Genomic DNA, 17,217 nt, shown 5'->3' on the forward strand with positions numbered 1-17,217 from the left:
GGCGCTGCCCCCTGTCACTCACAGAGCAGGGCCCATCAGGGGGGTTGGGGTTCCGTATCCTGTCATGGACAGAGCAGGGCTGATCAGGGGAGTTGGGACACCGCTCCCTGTCACACACAGAGCAGGGCGGATCAGGGGGTTGGGGCACTTTTTCTTATCTGTGAAGCTTTTTATCTGACCTTCTATTCTGAATGATAGCTTTGCTGGATAAAGTAATCTTGGTTGTAGGTTCTTTCTGTTCATCACTTTGAATATTTCTTGCCACTCTCTTCTGGCCTGCATGGTTTTTGTTGAGAAATCAGCTGACAGTCGTATGGGTACTCCCTTGTAGGTAACTGACTGTCTTTCTCTTGCTGCTTTTAAGATTCTCTCTTTGTCTTTTGCTCTTGGCATTTTAATTATGATGTATCTTGGTGTGGTCCTCTTTGGATTCCTTTTGTTTGGGGTTTTCTGCGCTTCCTGGACTTGTAAGTCTATTTCTTTCACCACGTAGGGGAAGTTTTCTGTCATTATTTCTTCAAATAGGTTTTCAATATCTTGCCCTTTCTCTTCTTCTGGCACCCCTATAATTCTAATGTTGGTACGCTTGAAGTTGCCCAGAGGCTCCTTACACTATCTTCATATTTTTGGATTTTTTTTTCTTTTTCGGTTGGGTATTTTTTGTTTCTTCATATTTCAAATCTTTGACTTGATTCTTGGGATCCTCTTGTCTGCTGTTGGATCTCTGTATATTATTCTTTATTTCAGTCAGTGTATGCTTAATTTCTAGTTGGTCTTTTTTCATATCCTCCAGGGTCTCACTAAATTTATCGGCGGTTTCCATAAAATTCTTGAAAAACCTTATAAACGTGGTCTTGAACTCTATATCCAGTCATTTGCTTTCCTCCATTTCTGTCATTTGTGACCTATTTCTTTGTCTCCACATTTTTTATGCTTCCCTGTGTTGGTAGAATGGTTTTGTGTGGTAGGTGTCCAGTGGCTCAGCCTCCCCAGTTACCTGAGGTGGACACTCTTGGTGCACCCCCTTGTGGGCTTTGTGCACAGTCTTGTTGTAGTTAAGCCTTGATTGTTGTAGGATCACTGGGAGGAATTGACCTCCAGGCCAATTGGCAGTGAGAATCAGCTGTGTCTGCAGTGGGAGAACTTCTGTGCTGGAGACACCCTTCTGGGGCAAGACTTGCTTCAGTGGGGCTTTGGTGCTCACTGAGTCTGCGCCCTGAGTGTGTCCCTTATGGATCCGAGGAGTTGTAATCTGGATGGTCCCCCTCTGACCACTGGGTACACTGGCTCTTGGATCTAAGGAGGTGCTAATTTAGCCTCTGCCTGAGGTTACCCAGCAGGAGCTACGAAGAGAACTGCAGATTCCCCTTTCTTTTTTGGAGTTTGGAGGTGCCCTGATGAGGCCCAGCTGTGAAGCAATGCAAGCTGCTGTGGGGCCTTGGGCCTTCTCTTGGAAGTTCTGGGTCTGTCTGGCCCAGCTGCAATTTGTTAGGTAATTTTCAGGTTGCAAAGGGCCAGGGCATTCATATGCAAAAGCCTCTGCTGCAGCCTGGGTGGGGCAGGGTCTCAGGGAATCAAAGGGCGGAGCAAGCAGCTATGGCAGATCCTCAGCCCTGCCCTAAGGGGCCCGCGTCTCAGTGTCCAGGTAATTGCTGCAAGCACCTCTGAGGGAAGCCACCCTCAAGTTCCAAGTTCTGCCTGCTGCCAGACAGACCAGTTTCTCCCCGTATGAGCCCTGGGTCCCCAGAGACTTCCTGGAACCAGAGTTCAGAGCAGTCGGGAGCTTGTGACTCCCTCCCGATTCAAAAAGACAGCCGCGTCCTCAGGTGCCAGCCCCTTTCCGCGTGTGCTCGAGCCTCCTTACCTCTGCACTTTACTTCCGCACCTCCTCTGAGTCTCCGTGTGCTTTTCTTTTTCCTTCTAGTTGTAGAATTTCCACTCAGCCAGCCTTCCTGTAGTTCTGGATGATGTCCGTTTTGTCTTTTCGTTGTATTTTTGAAGTTGTTGTGGGAGGCAGCAATTTCCGGTGTTTACCTATGCCGCCATCTTGGTTTCCGCCCCACATTTTAAATAATTTAATCATCAGTACAACCATGGTCGGTAGTATTATTCCCATTTTACAGATAAGGAAACTGAGGCACAGAGAGGTTAAGTAGCCTACCTAGTATGTGGTGCAGTTGTGATTTGAACCCAGGCAGTCTGGCCTCCACATCTGTGCTCTTAACCGCCGCTCCTGCACGTCTCTCTCTTCCTGGCTCCCGCCTGACTTCAGTGGAGGGAGCCATTTCTGTCTTACAGGCTGAGTGGATTCCTTTGAGTCCATGTCACATCCTCAGACTTGGGAATGTGGGGAAATTGGCCGAGGGAGCTGAGTCAGGGACCCCTGGAGTCACACTGCCCCGTGTCAGCGACCTGGCCTTTGGGGAGACAGGGACATGGCCTTTGGGGAGTAGACTCGCTTGCAGGTCACCTGCTCCCCATTTAGAAATGACCCATGGCTTTGTGGTTTAGGAAGAACAGATTATTTTATTTTAGAGCCAGAGTAGATCAGATAGTTCCTGGTCACACATTTCCTTACCAGAGGCTGTTTGACGCCTTCTGTGCTGAAGCTTGCTTGCTAGCCGCTTCCCAAGCCCCAGGGCAGGTCCTCTGCCTCGGACTTCCTTTCCACCCTCAGCCCCCAGCTCTGCTGGTCAGATAGCACCCAGGCCCCATCCTGCCTGCTGGTGTCCACGTGCTGCTGCTCTGTGGACGGTGCTAAATGAAAGGGCCCCTTCATAAAGGTGCCGCCCTCGGGCCTGGGAGGAGGCTTCTGACACAGGGTGGTGTGACTCCAGGGGCCCCTGACCCGGGGCGGTGTGGCTCCAGGGGCCCCTGACCCGGGGCGGTGTGGCTCCAGGGGCCCCTGACCCGGGGCGGTGTGGCTCCAGGGGCCCCTGACCCGGGGCGGTGTGGCTCCAGGGGCCCCTGACCCGGGGCGGTGTGGCTCCAGGGGCCCCTGACCCGGGGCGGTGTGGCTCCAGGGGCCCCTGACCCGGGGCGGTGTGGCTCCAGGGGCCCCTGACCCGGGGCGGTGTGGCTCCAGGGGCCCCTGACCCGGGGCGGTGTGGCTCCAGGGGCCCCTGACCCGGGGCGGTGTGGCTCCAGGGGCCCCTGACCCGGGGCAGTGTGACTCCAGGGGTGCTTTCAGTCTGGGCCATTTCCAGCTCAGTGCTGGCTCTAGGACGCTAATCCGATTAGTGGCCGAAGCAGGAGCAAAAAAATGAGCCAAACTGGGGTTTCTTGAGGTGATTTATGTTAGCTAAATGTGTCAGTTATTTGTTCTAAAAATATCGCCAGAAGGATGGGGGAGCAGTCCAGATTGTCGACACTCTGACTGAAATGAGAAGCAAAATGTAACTGATAGGGATCTAGCAGGAGCTCCTGCCTGTCAGAAAGAGGAGGCGGGACTAGGCGAGGAGCCCTCCTCTTTGCCAGCCCTGGGAGAGGATGGACCGTCCCCAACACCCGCCACTCATGCGCAGCCTCTCAACCAAGGATGAGGGGCTGCTACGTTCCGTAGGGCCAGGCGTCTGCTCCCGAGACTTCCTTTTGCTACGTAAGGGTGTGCGGTGTGGATTTCCCCAGGAACCAGCAGGTCTGGGAGCCTGGGCCGGGACAGTCACATGACAGCAAGGCCATGGTGGAGAAACGCTGAGTGGCCTGCCCAGTCTCGTGGGCACATTGCACGGCACCTCCTTCTTGAGGAAACGTGGGCCTTCGACGTGGTCGGAGTCTAGAACTTCCTCAGGGGCTAAAACTCCCAGGCGGACGCTTGCTTGCCAGTGCGCCTCCCGGGTCAGTCATTCGACGGGGCCTTATTCTGTTTTTTAAAATGTCTTTATTGATTTCTATTTTTAGAGAGAGAGGAAGGGAGAGGGATAGAGAGATAAAAACATCGATGAGAGATGAACATCATTGATTGGCTGCCTCCTGCATGGCCCCTACTGGGGACCAAACCCTCAACCTGGGCATGTGCCCTGACCGGGAATCGAACCAGTGACCTCTTGGTTCCTGGGTGGACGCTGAGCCATACTGGCCAGGCAAGGGCTTTATCCTAGAGAAGACGCATGGATGGGAAGAGCCCTGCCCTCCCACCCTCCTGCGGGGGCTCTGCAGGCACTCCGACCGGCAGTGAGCGTGTGTGCGCTTTGGGGTTTTGCAAAGGGAACAGGTACTCAGAGTCGATCCCTGAAAAGCCCATAGTGCAGGGGTCTCCGTAGGCGGCCTGTGAGCTGACATCTGCTGGTAGAGTTCCGTTAGGTCTGCGCACATTTCTGTTTGTTTTAGTCCAGTTGGTTAACTGGACCCTTCAAATGACTAGAGCTTTATAGGCGCCTGACTTTTAGGTGAAAGAGACAGGTCGCAGAGAGCACAGGCCACAGGCAAGAATTTTAAAGACCCGCGTTGATCTTCCCCGGGAACTGTGCTCCGCAGCCCAGACTCCGGCTCTCCTGCCGCCCTCTCACGCCTCAGAGCCCCCACCTGCCCCCGTGGTCTGGTCTCTCCTCCTGGTTGGACTGTACATTCTCTGAGGGCAAGGAACTGTATCTTATGCCACGTTTAATTCCACACGGTAGTTGGTACGGATCTTCACATATCTTAGGGTGCGAGCTATTTGGCAATGGATTAGAAAGTGCCGCACGGCATCATTAGTGTCGGTGGTGTGGTTAGACCAGTTGAAGCCATTCTGCTCGGTTTGTTCGGTGCCCTGAAGCCTCATGGGTTTGGGTTTGCATCGCTGTCCACCCAGTGCCTGGCAGCGTGAACTTGGACACACACTTCCCTCTCAGCCTAACCTGCAGGCTGTTGTAAGAACCAGTGATTAAATATTTAAAGTGTCTGACAGCTGCTGCTGCTGCTGCTATATCACTTGTCTTGCAAGCGGAAGTTTCCTGGCTTGTAGCTTGTTATCCCACAGTTGAGAGCGCTTGTCTTTTCTGGAACTGCATTTCCATTTGGAAGTAGATAGCTCCTAGTACTTAAGGCTGGCTTTAGTGAAGAGGTGCTGTTTGGCCTGAATCTTGAAAGATGAGTAGATGCTTAAAAAGCAGAAAAGGATGGAAAGGCATTTCAGACAGAAGGAACAGCGTGTGCGGAGACCCAGAGGCGTGAAGGAGGGTGGCAGGTGGAAGAAGCTGATGTTGGTTGAAGGGGGGATGAGCACCGCGGGGAGTGGGCCGACGCAGGGTAAGGACATGGGCAGGAGCCAGGTCTCCAAAGGTGTTGCGTGAGATGCTAGATTCGGGCTGTCAGTACCATCAGATGGGCATTTTAGCAAGTTTCTCCTGTTCCTCATTAATTTCCTGTAAGTTTTCAATCAGCTTCTGAACAACAAATGTGTAAATTGGGTTAATGAACTTTGAGCCAGAGATAGGGGATAGGAGTGGACCGTTTTCCCAGCAGGTGACTTCTTAACTATTCTTAGAGAACCATCTCACTTTATTCATGGGCAGACTCGGTTGACAGGCAGCAGACCGTCTCTGGCCGCCACTCCACACTGTCCCCCCTAAAGGTGCCACGTACTGAGATGCCATCCGTGCTGGTTGGTCCCACGTTTTCTCAGAACTTGTTTTTGGCCTCGCGGTTTCCTCGGCAGGCGAGTGTCATACCTGTGGACATCAGCCGCACAAATTCATGCTAGTCGTCGGCAGCGTGCTCAGGCGACACAGGCAGAGGTCCCCAGCAGCCCTGTCGTGTGGGAGCAGGCTCGGCGACTATGATGCTCTCTTGTCCTGTTGTTGGTGTTGTCTTTGCCTGTGAATGAGCTCGGGGTTGGGGACGTGGTGATGAGGAGCAGTCTCTGAGGCAGAGCCTTTGTCTCCGCCTTCACTTGTGCCTTCGAGGGCGTATCGCAGGGGGAGGCTCGTCGAGGCGTCCTGCCCATTGTACTGGGAACGCCGACGGCGGCTGAGCCCTCGCTTCTCCCCACCCGTGCTTTTGGGCTGCCTTTCCCTGCCAGTCTCTCTCCTGTGCTCCTCTGTCTCTCTCCATCAGCGGGGCTCAGCAGTTCACCTATTGTTCTTCCTGTCTGGCTCCCTTAAATCCAGCCCACACCTCTTCAACTCCACATCCTCAGTCAAGTGCGCACAAGCTGTTATTTCATGTTAATTAGAAGTTCTTTTTCCAGCCAAGAACCTTGCTCAGAACTGTCCCCCACCCAAGCTGAGGCGTGGCGGTGGGCTCTGGCATTTGGGCACCATTAACAGACCCGTGGGCACTGCTCTCGGAGCCACAGCGCCGCCTGTGTGGGGACAGTCCCCACCAGCTGGAGGCCCTCCCTGGGGCAGGCACCCTCTGAGCCCGGCCGAGCCCGAGGAACTCAGGTGGCTCCCAGAGAACATCGCCCCGTCCTAGGCAGGTTTCCAAGGCCAGAATTGCTCGGCAACCAGCCCGCATCCAGGCGGGTCTCGGCCTCCGGTAGGTCTCCACCAGAAACTGACAGGTGACCCTTGGCACCAGAAACTGACAGGTGACCCTTGGCACCTCTCCCCGTTGACCCAGTTTGGTGGGAGGTTCTGGTGGAAACGTTCCACCACCTCCCGGGCTCACTGAAGACATCAGCAGGCGTCAGCATCTGGCCCCTTAAAGCCCCTCCACACCCCCCGAGTGGCTGTCACTCCTGCAGGTGGGCCTGGACAGGCCTCAGGGAATTCCCTCTTCCTGAGAAGTTTTCGGGCAGAAACCGAGTCCTGGCCGCCTGCCTGGGCTCCCTCTCTATGCCCACCTGCTTGCAGCTGAGAGACCGCATCCCTCGCACTACCTGGCTGCCCTTCCATCATCTGGCCCCTAAAAGCCCGGGCTTGAGGAAGCTGGCCCCCGACTCCCCAGAAGCCCGCATGTCCCCTGGGGCACCCTGCGTTCCATTCAGAGGGAGTGGTTGGCGCCAGCTCGCCCCTGAGCTTGGGCAGTGACGGTTAGGACACCCTCGTTCCGTCTCGGGACCCCGGAGGAAGAAGAGACTTAACTCCTCCAAAGGGCCTTCAAACGAGGCCGTCACGCTGCAGGTGGCTGAGGGATTCTCCGATGTCTAACTTAAACCACTAGAAGCATGTTTGTTTATATCCTGGTTTATAGAGAAAGTAGTCAGTGAGCAAATGCTGACTTCAGGCCCATTGACCTCCAAGCACAGCTCTAGGCGCCATGGAGGTGAGGCCCGAGACAGGGGTTGGGAGAGAAGGGAGAGAAGCACCAGCCACTGAGAAGGGGTTTTAAAAAGATGGCATTGACATTGTTCTTAAAGGGCCCAACGCAGGGCCAGGTGCACAAAGAGAGGAGCTCCTTCCTCTCTCCTCCTCCTCCTCCTCCTCCTCCTCCTCCTCCTCCTCCTCCTCCTCCTCCTCCTCCTTAACAACAAGCACCAGCTAATCTGGTCCGTAGTGGGTAGAGACTATGAAGGGGTAAAAGTGTATTAGTTGAAGACTTCTTTGATGAGGTGGGGTTGTAGGTGAATTTCGGAAGGATGAAGAGATATGTGGATGAGTAGAGATTAAGATTGAGAACATGGTGTATATATTCACAGAATTATGACAGAACCATAGCCTTGGGCCAGTGAACTCTATTAGCAGGAGTAAAGGGTCCATCGGAGGGATGCTCAGACCAGGATGTGCCATAGGCGTGGCCAGTGGGCCGAGTGCCTTAAAGGACTCAGTGAGGGATTTGACTTATTATTACAGACAGTAAGGAATCACTGTAGTTTCTTGAGCTGGGAATGAAAATTATTTTTGGAGATTTTTTAAAATCCTCATCCGAGGATATTTTTCCAATGATTTTTAGAGAGAGTAGAAGGGAGGGAGGAGGGAGAGAGAAAGAAAGAGAGAGAGAAAGATCAATATGAGAGAGACACACACTGATTGGTTGCCTTCGGCACGTGCCACAACCCAGGCCAGGGATCAAGTCTGCAACCAAGTTACGTGCCCTTGACTGGGAATCAAGCTCGTGACCCTTTGGTCTGAGGGCCAATGCTCTAACCCAGGGGTGGGAAACCTTTTCTCTGCCAAGGGCCATTTGGGTATTTATAACATCATTCATGGGTCATACACAACTATCAACTTAAAAATTAGCCTGCTATATTGGGTCAAACATTTCATTAACTCACTCCTAATGCCTTGGCAGGGCCAGACCAAACGATTTCTAGGGCCTTGTATGTCCCCACCCCTGTAACCACTGAGCAAAACCAGGGCTGGAGGTTTCTTGGAGCTGTGCAGATCAAAGGGTAGGAAGACCACGAAGAGGTGCCTGGGCTCATGCTGGGGCTTTAGCAGGTCCTTGATCGTGATGAGCGCAGGACCAAGAGAGCTGATGCGGACAGAGAGACCTAAGTAAATTTCTGGGTGGGAGAACGCTGAGGGTCCCAGAAAGAGAGAAGGGTCTAAGCTCAGCGCTCAGAAGGTCTGATGGTGAAGCCATTGGTGATAACAAAGTAGGGAAGAGACCGCGGTTATGGAAGGAGGTGGTGAAGTCCTGGCTGCTAAATAGCAGGCTGGGAAGACAGAGAGGGGAGGGGTCGCCCTTCCTGGCAGCGCTTCAGCTCCAGCTTTTCAAAGCTCATGAGATCTGTCCACCCTCACGTGGCGAGGATCGCTGTGGAAGGTTAATTGCAGATATTTACATCAATTGAGACACATCTTCTGTGTCATTTTGTAGACAAATCAAGGTTAGCTTTCAATGAATTTTTGCAGTTTCGCAGGAGAATTGGTTTTGTTCTGAAAAAGCATGCTCTTAATGAAATCCCTGTGTCCTGAATAAAATGAGCCACTCGGATGAATTTCGCCCGACCACACACGGTCATTGCCTGCACTGGCCTCAGGTGCGGCTCAGACGAAGCCCTGTGCTGAGCCGGGAGCTCTGGAGCCCTTGTTGGGGTGCGGCCTTTGGACGCCCCATTCTGGAGTGAGTGCAGTAGCTCCTGAGTGCGAACCAGGCCACTCCCTCGGGTGTCAGCTGTGTCCTCTTCTCCCTGTCTCCCCACCACAGACTGCTGTTCTCCAAAGTGAAGCTGGAGTCGCTGTGCCGGGGCCCGGATGAGGCGCTGCTCACTTGCAAGCACATGCTACAGATATGGAAATCCTGCTACAACCTAACCAACCCCAGGTAAGAGGCCAGCGGGGCCTGTTCTGTGTGGGGCTCGCGTGGGTCCCTGCCTCAGTGCCCTCTGACTGGCATCGCGCAGTGCCCCTCCAGGTCCCCACACAGCAGATGGCGGCGGGGAGCCTCCCACGCTCTCTCTTTAAGGGCATTTTCTCCTGGTGGCTGGTGAATCCATAGGTCATGGGTTTCTTTTGCTTTTGCTGCCGTGGTGGCCACTCGGCTCAGCTCGCAATGGATGACTAGCTGACGATTTATGGGTAGGCTAGTCGGTTATATACTACAGATCGGATTCTTACAGGAGTATTTAAAAGACCTTCCTAGCCGAGAGGCCACATCCTCCTAAGGAGAGGAGAAATTGCTAGGGGCATAGGAAAGTGCTGTTTTCAAAAAGTTAAAATCATGACTCAAATAGAAATTAAGCATGTGTCAAAGATTTTATTTACCTCATTAGCTAAAGCGGGAATCAGTAAAATGGTAGGGCTTGTTCAAAGAGGACTTTAAAAATAGATACGCTGAAACAAATTTGCAAATACACGCGTAAACACTGTCCTGTAGGACAGTGAAATATGTTGTTTGGGATTATCTTTCGTGCAAGGTGGAAATCGATTATATCTGGACCAGGCGTGGTCAGCGGAGTCACTCCTAGGGCCCCACCCTTCAGAGGCAGGTCACCCGGGGGCGCGCACTGTCCACCCCCGGCATGTGCTGAAAGACGCCCCATGACCTGCAGTGGCCATGTTCAAGCCTGGGCAGTTCTTTCTGCTGCGTGTCTAGGTTTCTGATGCACCTGCCCTATCAGGCAAGTAATGTAACAAACAGGGATGTGACGATTCCAGTGAATTCAAACAACTGCTCCTACATTCAGAGTGTTTTTCAAGCTCGCAGGTAGATGTATGGCCAGCTCACATTATGCTCTTCAAAGTCGGGAGCCTAAAAACGTGTGACTCACATGGTACATGTGGACTAAGGGTGTGGCTTGCTCAGTCTGGCCCTCCCAGGAGGCCGCCACGTGGCAGTGGCCGTGGCCCCCAGCTGCTGGCCTGGGGAGAGGAAAGGTGGGGTGGGCAGCAGGGAGCAGCAGAGTGAGTGTAGGTGGGGCTCCAGGTGAGATTCTGTTTCACAAAAGTTTCTGCAGTTAAGAAACATGTCATGATCAGGGCCCTGCTAAGGGCATGGGTCCTTGGGAACTGACATTAACAGTCGGGACCGCAGGCCCCATGGGGGTGCAGCAGGAGGGGGCTCCCTTGCAGAGCTGGGGGGCAGGACTTAGACGAGAGTTCCCTTTGTAACCATAAATCCTCCTCTTGATGAGAAGCCTATCTTTCCTTTTGTGGGTATGTTCTGAAAATAAAGATCATTTTAATTTTTTAAAAATTCTCCTTCTCTAAGTCTTTAAGCAGAAATAGAAAATGCTCGTATTTATGCTCCCTAAAGCCCCTCCCTCCTGGCCTATCAGCAGCAGCAGGTTTAGGGAGACTCTGCCACAAGCCCAGCGAGCAGGAGACCCTCCCCAGGCTGCTGCTACCTTCCGCGCCCAAGCACCGTCCTCTGCCTGTGCCCCCTTTAGAAATGAGAAAATAAATCCACCCGCGTGCACATTGCCAGTTTCCCCTAGTTTCTCCACACTTCTCCCACCTCCCCACATTTCCTCCCACTTAGCAACCAAGAATATTGAATGTGAAGAGAAAAAAAATAGCAGAATTGGAAAGCTTTTTAAAAATACTTAACCAAATGCCTGGGCTGAGTCCCTACTTCCTCTGTTTCCTAAAGGGTCTTTGAGGGCTGGAGCTGGAGGAACCCTGGCTTCAGGCACAGCCGGGATGGGGGTGGGGGTGGGTAGAGGGGGACCCATCACAGAACTGCACCCTCCAGCTACTCCTCCCTCCAGCTACTGCTCCCTCCAGCTACTCCTCCCTCCAGCTATTCCCAAAGCCTGAGGGAGGGGGTGGTAAGCAGGCAGCCCCTTATTAAGGAGCTTCCTCTTTTTTAAAAAAACTTCATTTATTTTCTCTGGGATATAAATAAATGTTTCTCCTGTAGCCCTTACCATTGTGCAAATTTAGACATCCTCCCCAAATGGTGAGGAGACTGACCTTGGCAGGAGAATGGAGCTTCCAGAGGGGAGGGCTGTATCCTGAGAGGGACAGCACGTGTCGCGGTTCTCCAGATCAGGGCAGCGCTGGGTGCAGCAGCCGTGAATCTGCGATCGATCGGGTCACGGGGTTTTAGAAAAGGGTGGGATCGCATGAACACATGCGTGAGCAGCATCCCTGCTTAAAAACCATCAACGACAGCAAAAACGGGGCAGCAAGCATCTGGGCGGGAGGCCGTTGGTTTCTCCCTGGAGAAGGTCCACACTGACTTCCCGGTCTGATCGGGGGCGGGGGGGGGGGGGGGAGTGAGAGTGGGGGTGGGGTCTGGTTTGGAGCCTGATCAGGGGGGAGGGTGGGGTGGGGGCTCTGCTCAACCTGCCGGGGCTCCTGCCCCTCCCAGCTCCATCCTGAGGCGGGCGCAGGCCTGCAGAGCACAGGACGACACGGGCAGTAGTGGGGCCAGATGAGAACAGACGCAGCTTCGTGCTCTCTGCGCGGCCCTCTTCTGCTGGAAGGAAGAGCTCTCTGAGCTGGTCCCTGAACCGCACGTAGACAGCTTGCAAAGAGCGTCCCACCTGCCGCCTGAGGACGTGTCTCTTGCTGTGAGCAGGATGGTGGGTGTTCTCACGAGGGTCCCCTTGGCAGGGTGTCTGTCCTTGCAGAAGCCTGGGTTTGCTTCCCTAGGTCTGCAGTTTCGCTTGCATTTAGGATAGAAATCCGTCTCCTGTTTCGTCTTCACCCTGTTAGTCGTCTCTGCCCCCTCCGCTTGTGCCTTGTCACTTGGCCACCCAAGACGGTGTGACCTCTGACCGGCCAGAGCCCCACCCGAGGCCCAGCAGCTCCGGGACCGCACAGGACAGCCTTCAGCGAGGGAGGTGCTCCCTTCGGGCGGCGCTGGCCTCCGCCGTTCCCATGCGGTCTTCAACCCGTGCTGTTAGCCTTGCAGGATAACCACTGTCCTTCCATTCGTAGGAGATAAAATTGGAGCTAAGCAAGCAGTGAAGTCAGTATAGAGCTGAGTGAAACCCAGGTCTGACACTAAAGCTCCCTCCACCACCATTCTGCCTCTCTGAGTGGACAGCCAGCTTCTTTGTTAAAATATGTTTCTATTGATTTTTTAGAGAGAGAGGGAGAGTGTGTGTGTGGAAGAGAGAGAGAGAGAGAGACAGAGAGAGAGACAGAGAGAGAGATGTGAATTGGTTTCCTTCCGTATGCACCCAGATCGGGGAGTGAACCTGTAACCTGGGCCTGTGCCTGACGGGAATTGAACTGGTGTCCTTTTGGTCTATGGGACGATGCTCAACCAACTGAGCCACACCAGCCAGAGCCAACTTCTGTTATTTCTGTTTCTTATTGTTAACCGCTCCTTTCCCCGCTTGTCACTGCCACGTGGACCATCTCCAGCAGGCAGCCATGTGATGGGAAGAAAACTTTCTCCCTAATTCTTACTTCAATCACTCATTAATGAGTAGCATTTAAAGTTTAGGGTTTCTTTTTTTAAGATGGTTGCTTTGCTCTAACCTCAGTTGGAATTTGGAGGCCCCATTTCACACTAATTCACAGCCATTTTGGTGGAACTTTTCCTTTACAAAGTGTGCCCCGATTCCATCTGGAAAGTAGCCCTATAAAGTGGGAAAATGTCATGTTATGTCATACCCATTTTACTGATGGGAAAATTGAGGTTTGGGATGTTGGGAACTCGCGTTGGCTCTTGTAATCCAGCCTTCAGCATCCTGCAGAAGGCCAGGCATTGGGTGTTCTGTCCAAGGCCACACCTCTCACATCAGCTCATTGTGTGCCAGGCATCCCCGGAGCTGGGAGGAGGCAAAGCTGGGACAAGAAGTCCAGGTTCCTTCTCCTAGCCCACCACTGGCTTGTCTCTTGGTTACCCTCCGTGTGGTGAAGAAAGATGGAGGATTTCCAAGAGAAGCTTCCAGTCCCCACTGTAGCTTTAGCCATCACTACAGCTCACTCTTAATTTCAGTCCTGGTGGGGAATGGAAATCATTGCTGTGCACATCACATAGGTGGATCTCTTCAGCTTATGTACCGTGGATTTGCGGCTCCTTCTAGTTTTCTCTCAGGTGCGTGTTTGTAGGTGTATATAATGACACCTGGGTGTGCCTAGACGCTATACCTCTTCTGACTCCTCCATCTGATGGGGAGTCTCTGCAGCACAGGAAGTGGCCTTGCCCAACTCGACCTACTTGATAGGACAGATGTAGGGACAGATCCCCGCTGAGTCCCAGGACCCAGCATCACACGTGGCAGCCAGCCCTGTGCCCCGAGACGGGGTGAGATGGAAAGCCTCCAGGATTGTGGCTGAAACGGACATTTCTGATCCACTTTCTCGGATTTGGTCCATGGAAGCCCAGGCATACCCTCCTTTTCAACACCAACAGCTCAGGGCATGTCTGGGATCTACAAGATGATGGAAAATGCACTTCCTTTTGAGATAACATCTTCTGGAAAACTCCTAAGTGGGAGCCATTGCAATATTCCTATTTTTGTAATGTGTTAGTAATGTTTGCATTAAAAACACATAGACCTGTGCTAGAAACATTTAGACAGTAGTAATGTGTTCAACGAAAATTTGCATGTACTTTTATGTTATCTGCTGCTCAGAGACATTTATTGTTTCTTGGTGGTGGAAATAACTAATAGGACAGTTTCCGGAAAACATGTGCCCGGGGATGTAGAACGTCTGGGCGGCCCGGCCCTCTGTCCTGAATGAAGCAGGCTTCCTCCTGTTTCCTGTGGATTTCTCTAGCTCCATCCCTGAGGTGGAAACTGCAGCCTGCAAACCATATTAAGTTTCAGACCAAATCTTGTTTGTGCCACTTTTCGCAACAGCTGCAGCGAGGAAGGAAACTGTGTTCCTTTATTGTAGAATTTGAACTTCTTAACAAAAAATATCACCCTTAGCGCCCCCAGATTGATAACAAACGGACAAAGGAACGTATTAAAGACTCACAGTTCAAGAGGCAAATCAGCTTGTTTTGGGAGGTTCTTTGATGGAATTATCATGAGAGAGGAAAAAAGAATAGTATTGTTTTTGCTTACAGGCTTCTCAAAATTTTAAAGAACAACAAAAACAGGAGTCTGTGTAGCGGAAGTCCCTTAGCTGTGTGTCCTTCCAGTTACGCCCGAGGGGGTCCCATGTGGGAGAAAGCTGGAGAGGGGATTCGTGCAGGAAGTGGCCAACAACCTGCTGGGCTGCACCCCCCCCCCACCCCAAGGCCACTTCTCCGGCTCAGGAACACTGGGCGGCGCTGCGGCTCCAGCCCTACCCACGACCCGCTCACTGTGTGACCTCACGCCTCCTCTTCTTCGTGTGCCAAATGGGTATCGAACGCCCAATTTATCTTAAAGGCTTGTTCTGGGACACAAACGAGGCCATGGCTGTGATTGCCCTTTGAAGAGTAGGGGCCAGGGGTCCTTGCATCCACCTGTACATTAGAACCTTCTGGGGAGCTTTGAAAAGTGTTGACAGCCCCAGAAGTTCTGATTTTGTATTCTGGAGTGGGCCCTGGGCATGAGTGGTTTTAGAAGTGCCCTGTGACGTCCCTGCGCGGCGAGGGCTAAAAAGCACTGGCGCCGAGTGGACACATGAGGAGGGCATGTACGGGCGTGATGAGCTATAGACTCGGAGTAAGGTGGATGGGGCCCTGGGCTTGTAGTTTTTATATTTTACTAGAGGCCCGGTACATGAAAATTCATGCACGGGAGGGGAGTCCCTCAGCCCTGCCTGCCCCCTCTCACAGTCTGGGAGCCCTCAGGGGCGGGAGACGACTGGCGATCAGGGGAAGGTGATGCCCATCTCACCTCTGCTGCTGCCACTGCCAGCAGCGCAAGCCTCGGCCGGCCCTGGTCACCTGAGCCTCTAGTGACCAGGGCCGCTATTCAAGGCCCTGGGCAGACGCTATTCAAGGCCCACTGGGGTTAGGCCTGGCCTTGCTGCACACCTGCCGCCCTGGCAGGGCTGAGGGGACTAGGCGCTGCCATCTTGTGGCTGTGGGCACTGCCATCTTTGAGGGTGGGACAGGCAATTAGCATATTCCCTCCTTATTGGCTGTGGCGCGACAGCGTGAGGGTCAATTAGCATATTCCCTCTTTATTAGACAGGATAATGACAAAAAGAGGCTGAAATCAGCAAGGTCTGTGGGTGTGGTTGAAGCCGCGCTAGTGATGTTGATGGCTGAAAGCAGTCCCAGCCCCAGCCGGGAAGCAGGTGCTCTGTAACAGATGAAAAGGTGCCGAAGAACATCAGAAACGCACCCAACAGCAGCAGCTGCCCTTCAGGAGTCCTCATTGGTGGGATCTGTTTCCTCCCGCCCACCCTTCACATGACTGACATTCCTCACTGTTGTTTTGCAGTGACTCTGGACGCGGGAGCAGCCTCTTAGATAGAACCATTGCGGACAGGCGGCAGCTCAATACGATCACCTTGCCAGACTTCAGCGACCCGGAGACAGGTGAGAGTGAAGAGCCGGCGGGGCGGAATGGTGCCAACTCCGAGGGACGGGGTGAGGACGGCCACTGGGGCTGGGAGCACAGCTCACGCAAGTCGGTTAAACTCAACCAAGGTGCATTTTCCCCGCATCCTTTCCAAGTGTGTGCACCGTGGGGAAGTCGTGCGACATGGCCAGCACATCGCTGAGGGCTGTCTATTTCTTCCCCTTGCTCTTAGAGCCTAAAATTCAAAACTAAAATTAGATTGTTCCCGTCTCCACAGCTTCCCCTCTGCTTTCCCATTTCTGCCTCTTGCTTTAGATTGCAGACCTTGCTGAAACCCAGGTTTTGCTTTCTAATCAGTTGCACATGTGAACACACATACATCCAGCACCAGAGCCTGTAGGAGGCGGGGGGTGGGGGGGGCTCTGAGCTCTGATTCCACTGTCCCACGTGGAGGCCCGCAGCACGCGCCGCCTCTGAGAGATGTCTGTGCCTCCCTCTCACTGGCCTTTCCCCATCCCCCTAAGTACAGAGGAATAAATAGTCCCCCGTCATTGCCAACACTCCCAACAAGCAATTCTAATAGTAATTCCGACTGTTCAGTGGCAATTTGGAGGACTCAACAGACCCACAACATAGACAGAAGTTCCCTCTGCTTTGAGCCTCAAGGAGTTCCAGTGCATCACTCGGAACCTGGCTCTGCTGCTGCTCCGCTGCCCCGGGCCTGCGTGAGGCCAGTCCCGGGCTGGGTGTGCCTGCTCTTCATGGGCTGGCTTTCGGAGAGGAGCCTCCAGGTTCTTCTGCCCCCGGCCAGGTCCCAGCTCCTGAGCAAGCCCCCCCAGACGAAGCGAGGGAGCAGGCCTGAGGCACGCACAGCCGGCTCCTGGCAGGCTCTCCTCCGTCAGGATGGGAGGGATAGGGCCTCTGGCAGCCGCTGTGGTACCCACCCCAGCCCGGCGGCATTGCAGCGGCCGGGAGGCTGCGTCCCTGGGCTGGGCTCCCTGTTACCAAGTTGAAAATCAGCTTGGGAAGTCCCATCCCAGGGCCCTAGGTCAGAAGGACATCGGGCCTCGGAAGTAGCCTGAATTGCACACCAGTGCATTTAACATTTAACATCCCGCGGCCACTGTGCCAAATGCAGACTGACAAGCCGCACTCCGCCTCCCCCTGCGATGGTCCCGCCCGGACTGATCTGCAGGCCTTACTGGGTGTAGGCCACAACCCAGGCAGAGACTCTGACTCAGACCAGTCCAGTCCTGCTAGAGGGGACTCTAACCCCCTCGTTCTAGAATTGGCAGGTCGGCTGTCAGGACCGGCGGTCTTCCTCCGGGGCCCCTTCCCCGGGAGCCTGCGCGGACAGTCGTACTCAGACCCCTTTACCTCCGGGGCCTCGCTCTTCTTCTAAACTCCCTGACTTAAAGGGCACGGGCATCCGCCACAAGCAAAGCCGCACCTGTTGGTGCCAGTGGACGTGTGAGCTTCCACCTCACGGTCCTGCCGATGCTGCGCCGCCCACTGCCCATCGACTCCTTTGTGAAGCC

General features: G+C 53.7%; 1 protein-coding gene across 5 annotated transcripts in view; it reads left to right on the forward strand.

Moving 5' to 3' along the window:
* The window catches only part of TTC7B (tetratricopeptide repeat domain 7B), a gene marked incomplete at its 5' end in the record, with an annotated part of 195,317 nt that overhangs the window by 130,790 nt on the left and 47,310 nt on the right, over positions 1-17,217 (forward strand). For all 5 annotated transcript variants that reach the window (XM_081111613.1, XM_081111614.1, XM_081111610.1 and 2 more), the window contains 2 exons: positions 9,016-9,132; positions 15,599-15,696. In XM_081111613.1, the coding sequence (XP_080967739.1) occupies positions 9,016-9,132; positions 15,599-15,696 (215 nt within the window). The remainder of the gene's footprint in view (positions 1-9,015; positions 9,133-15,598; positions 15,697-17,217) is intronic.

This window comes from Myotis nattereri (assembly GCF_964212035.1).
Source record: "Myotis nattereri genome assembly, chromosome: 1".
Lineage (NCBI taxonomy): Eukaryota > Metazoa > Chordata > Mammalia > Chiroptera > Vespertilionidae > Myotis > Myotis nattereri.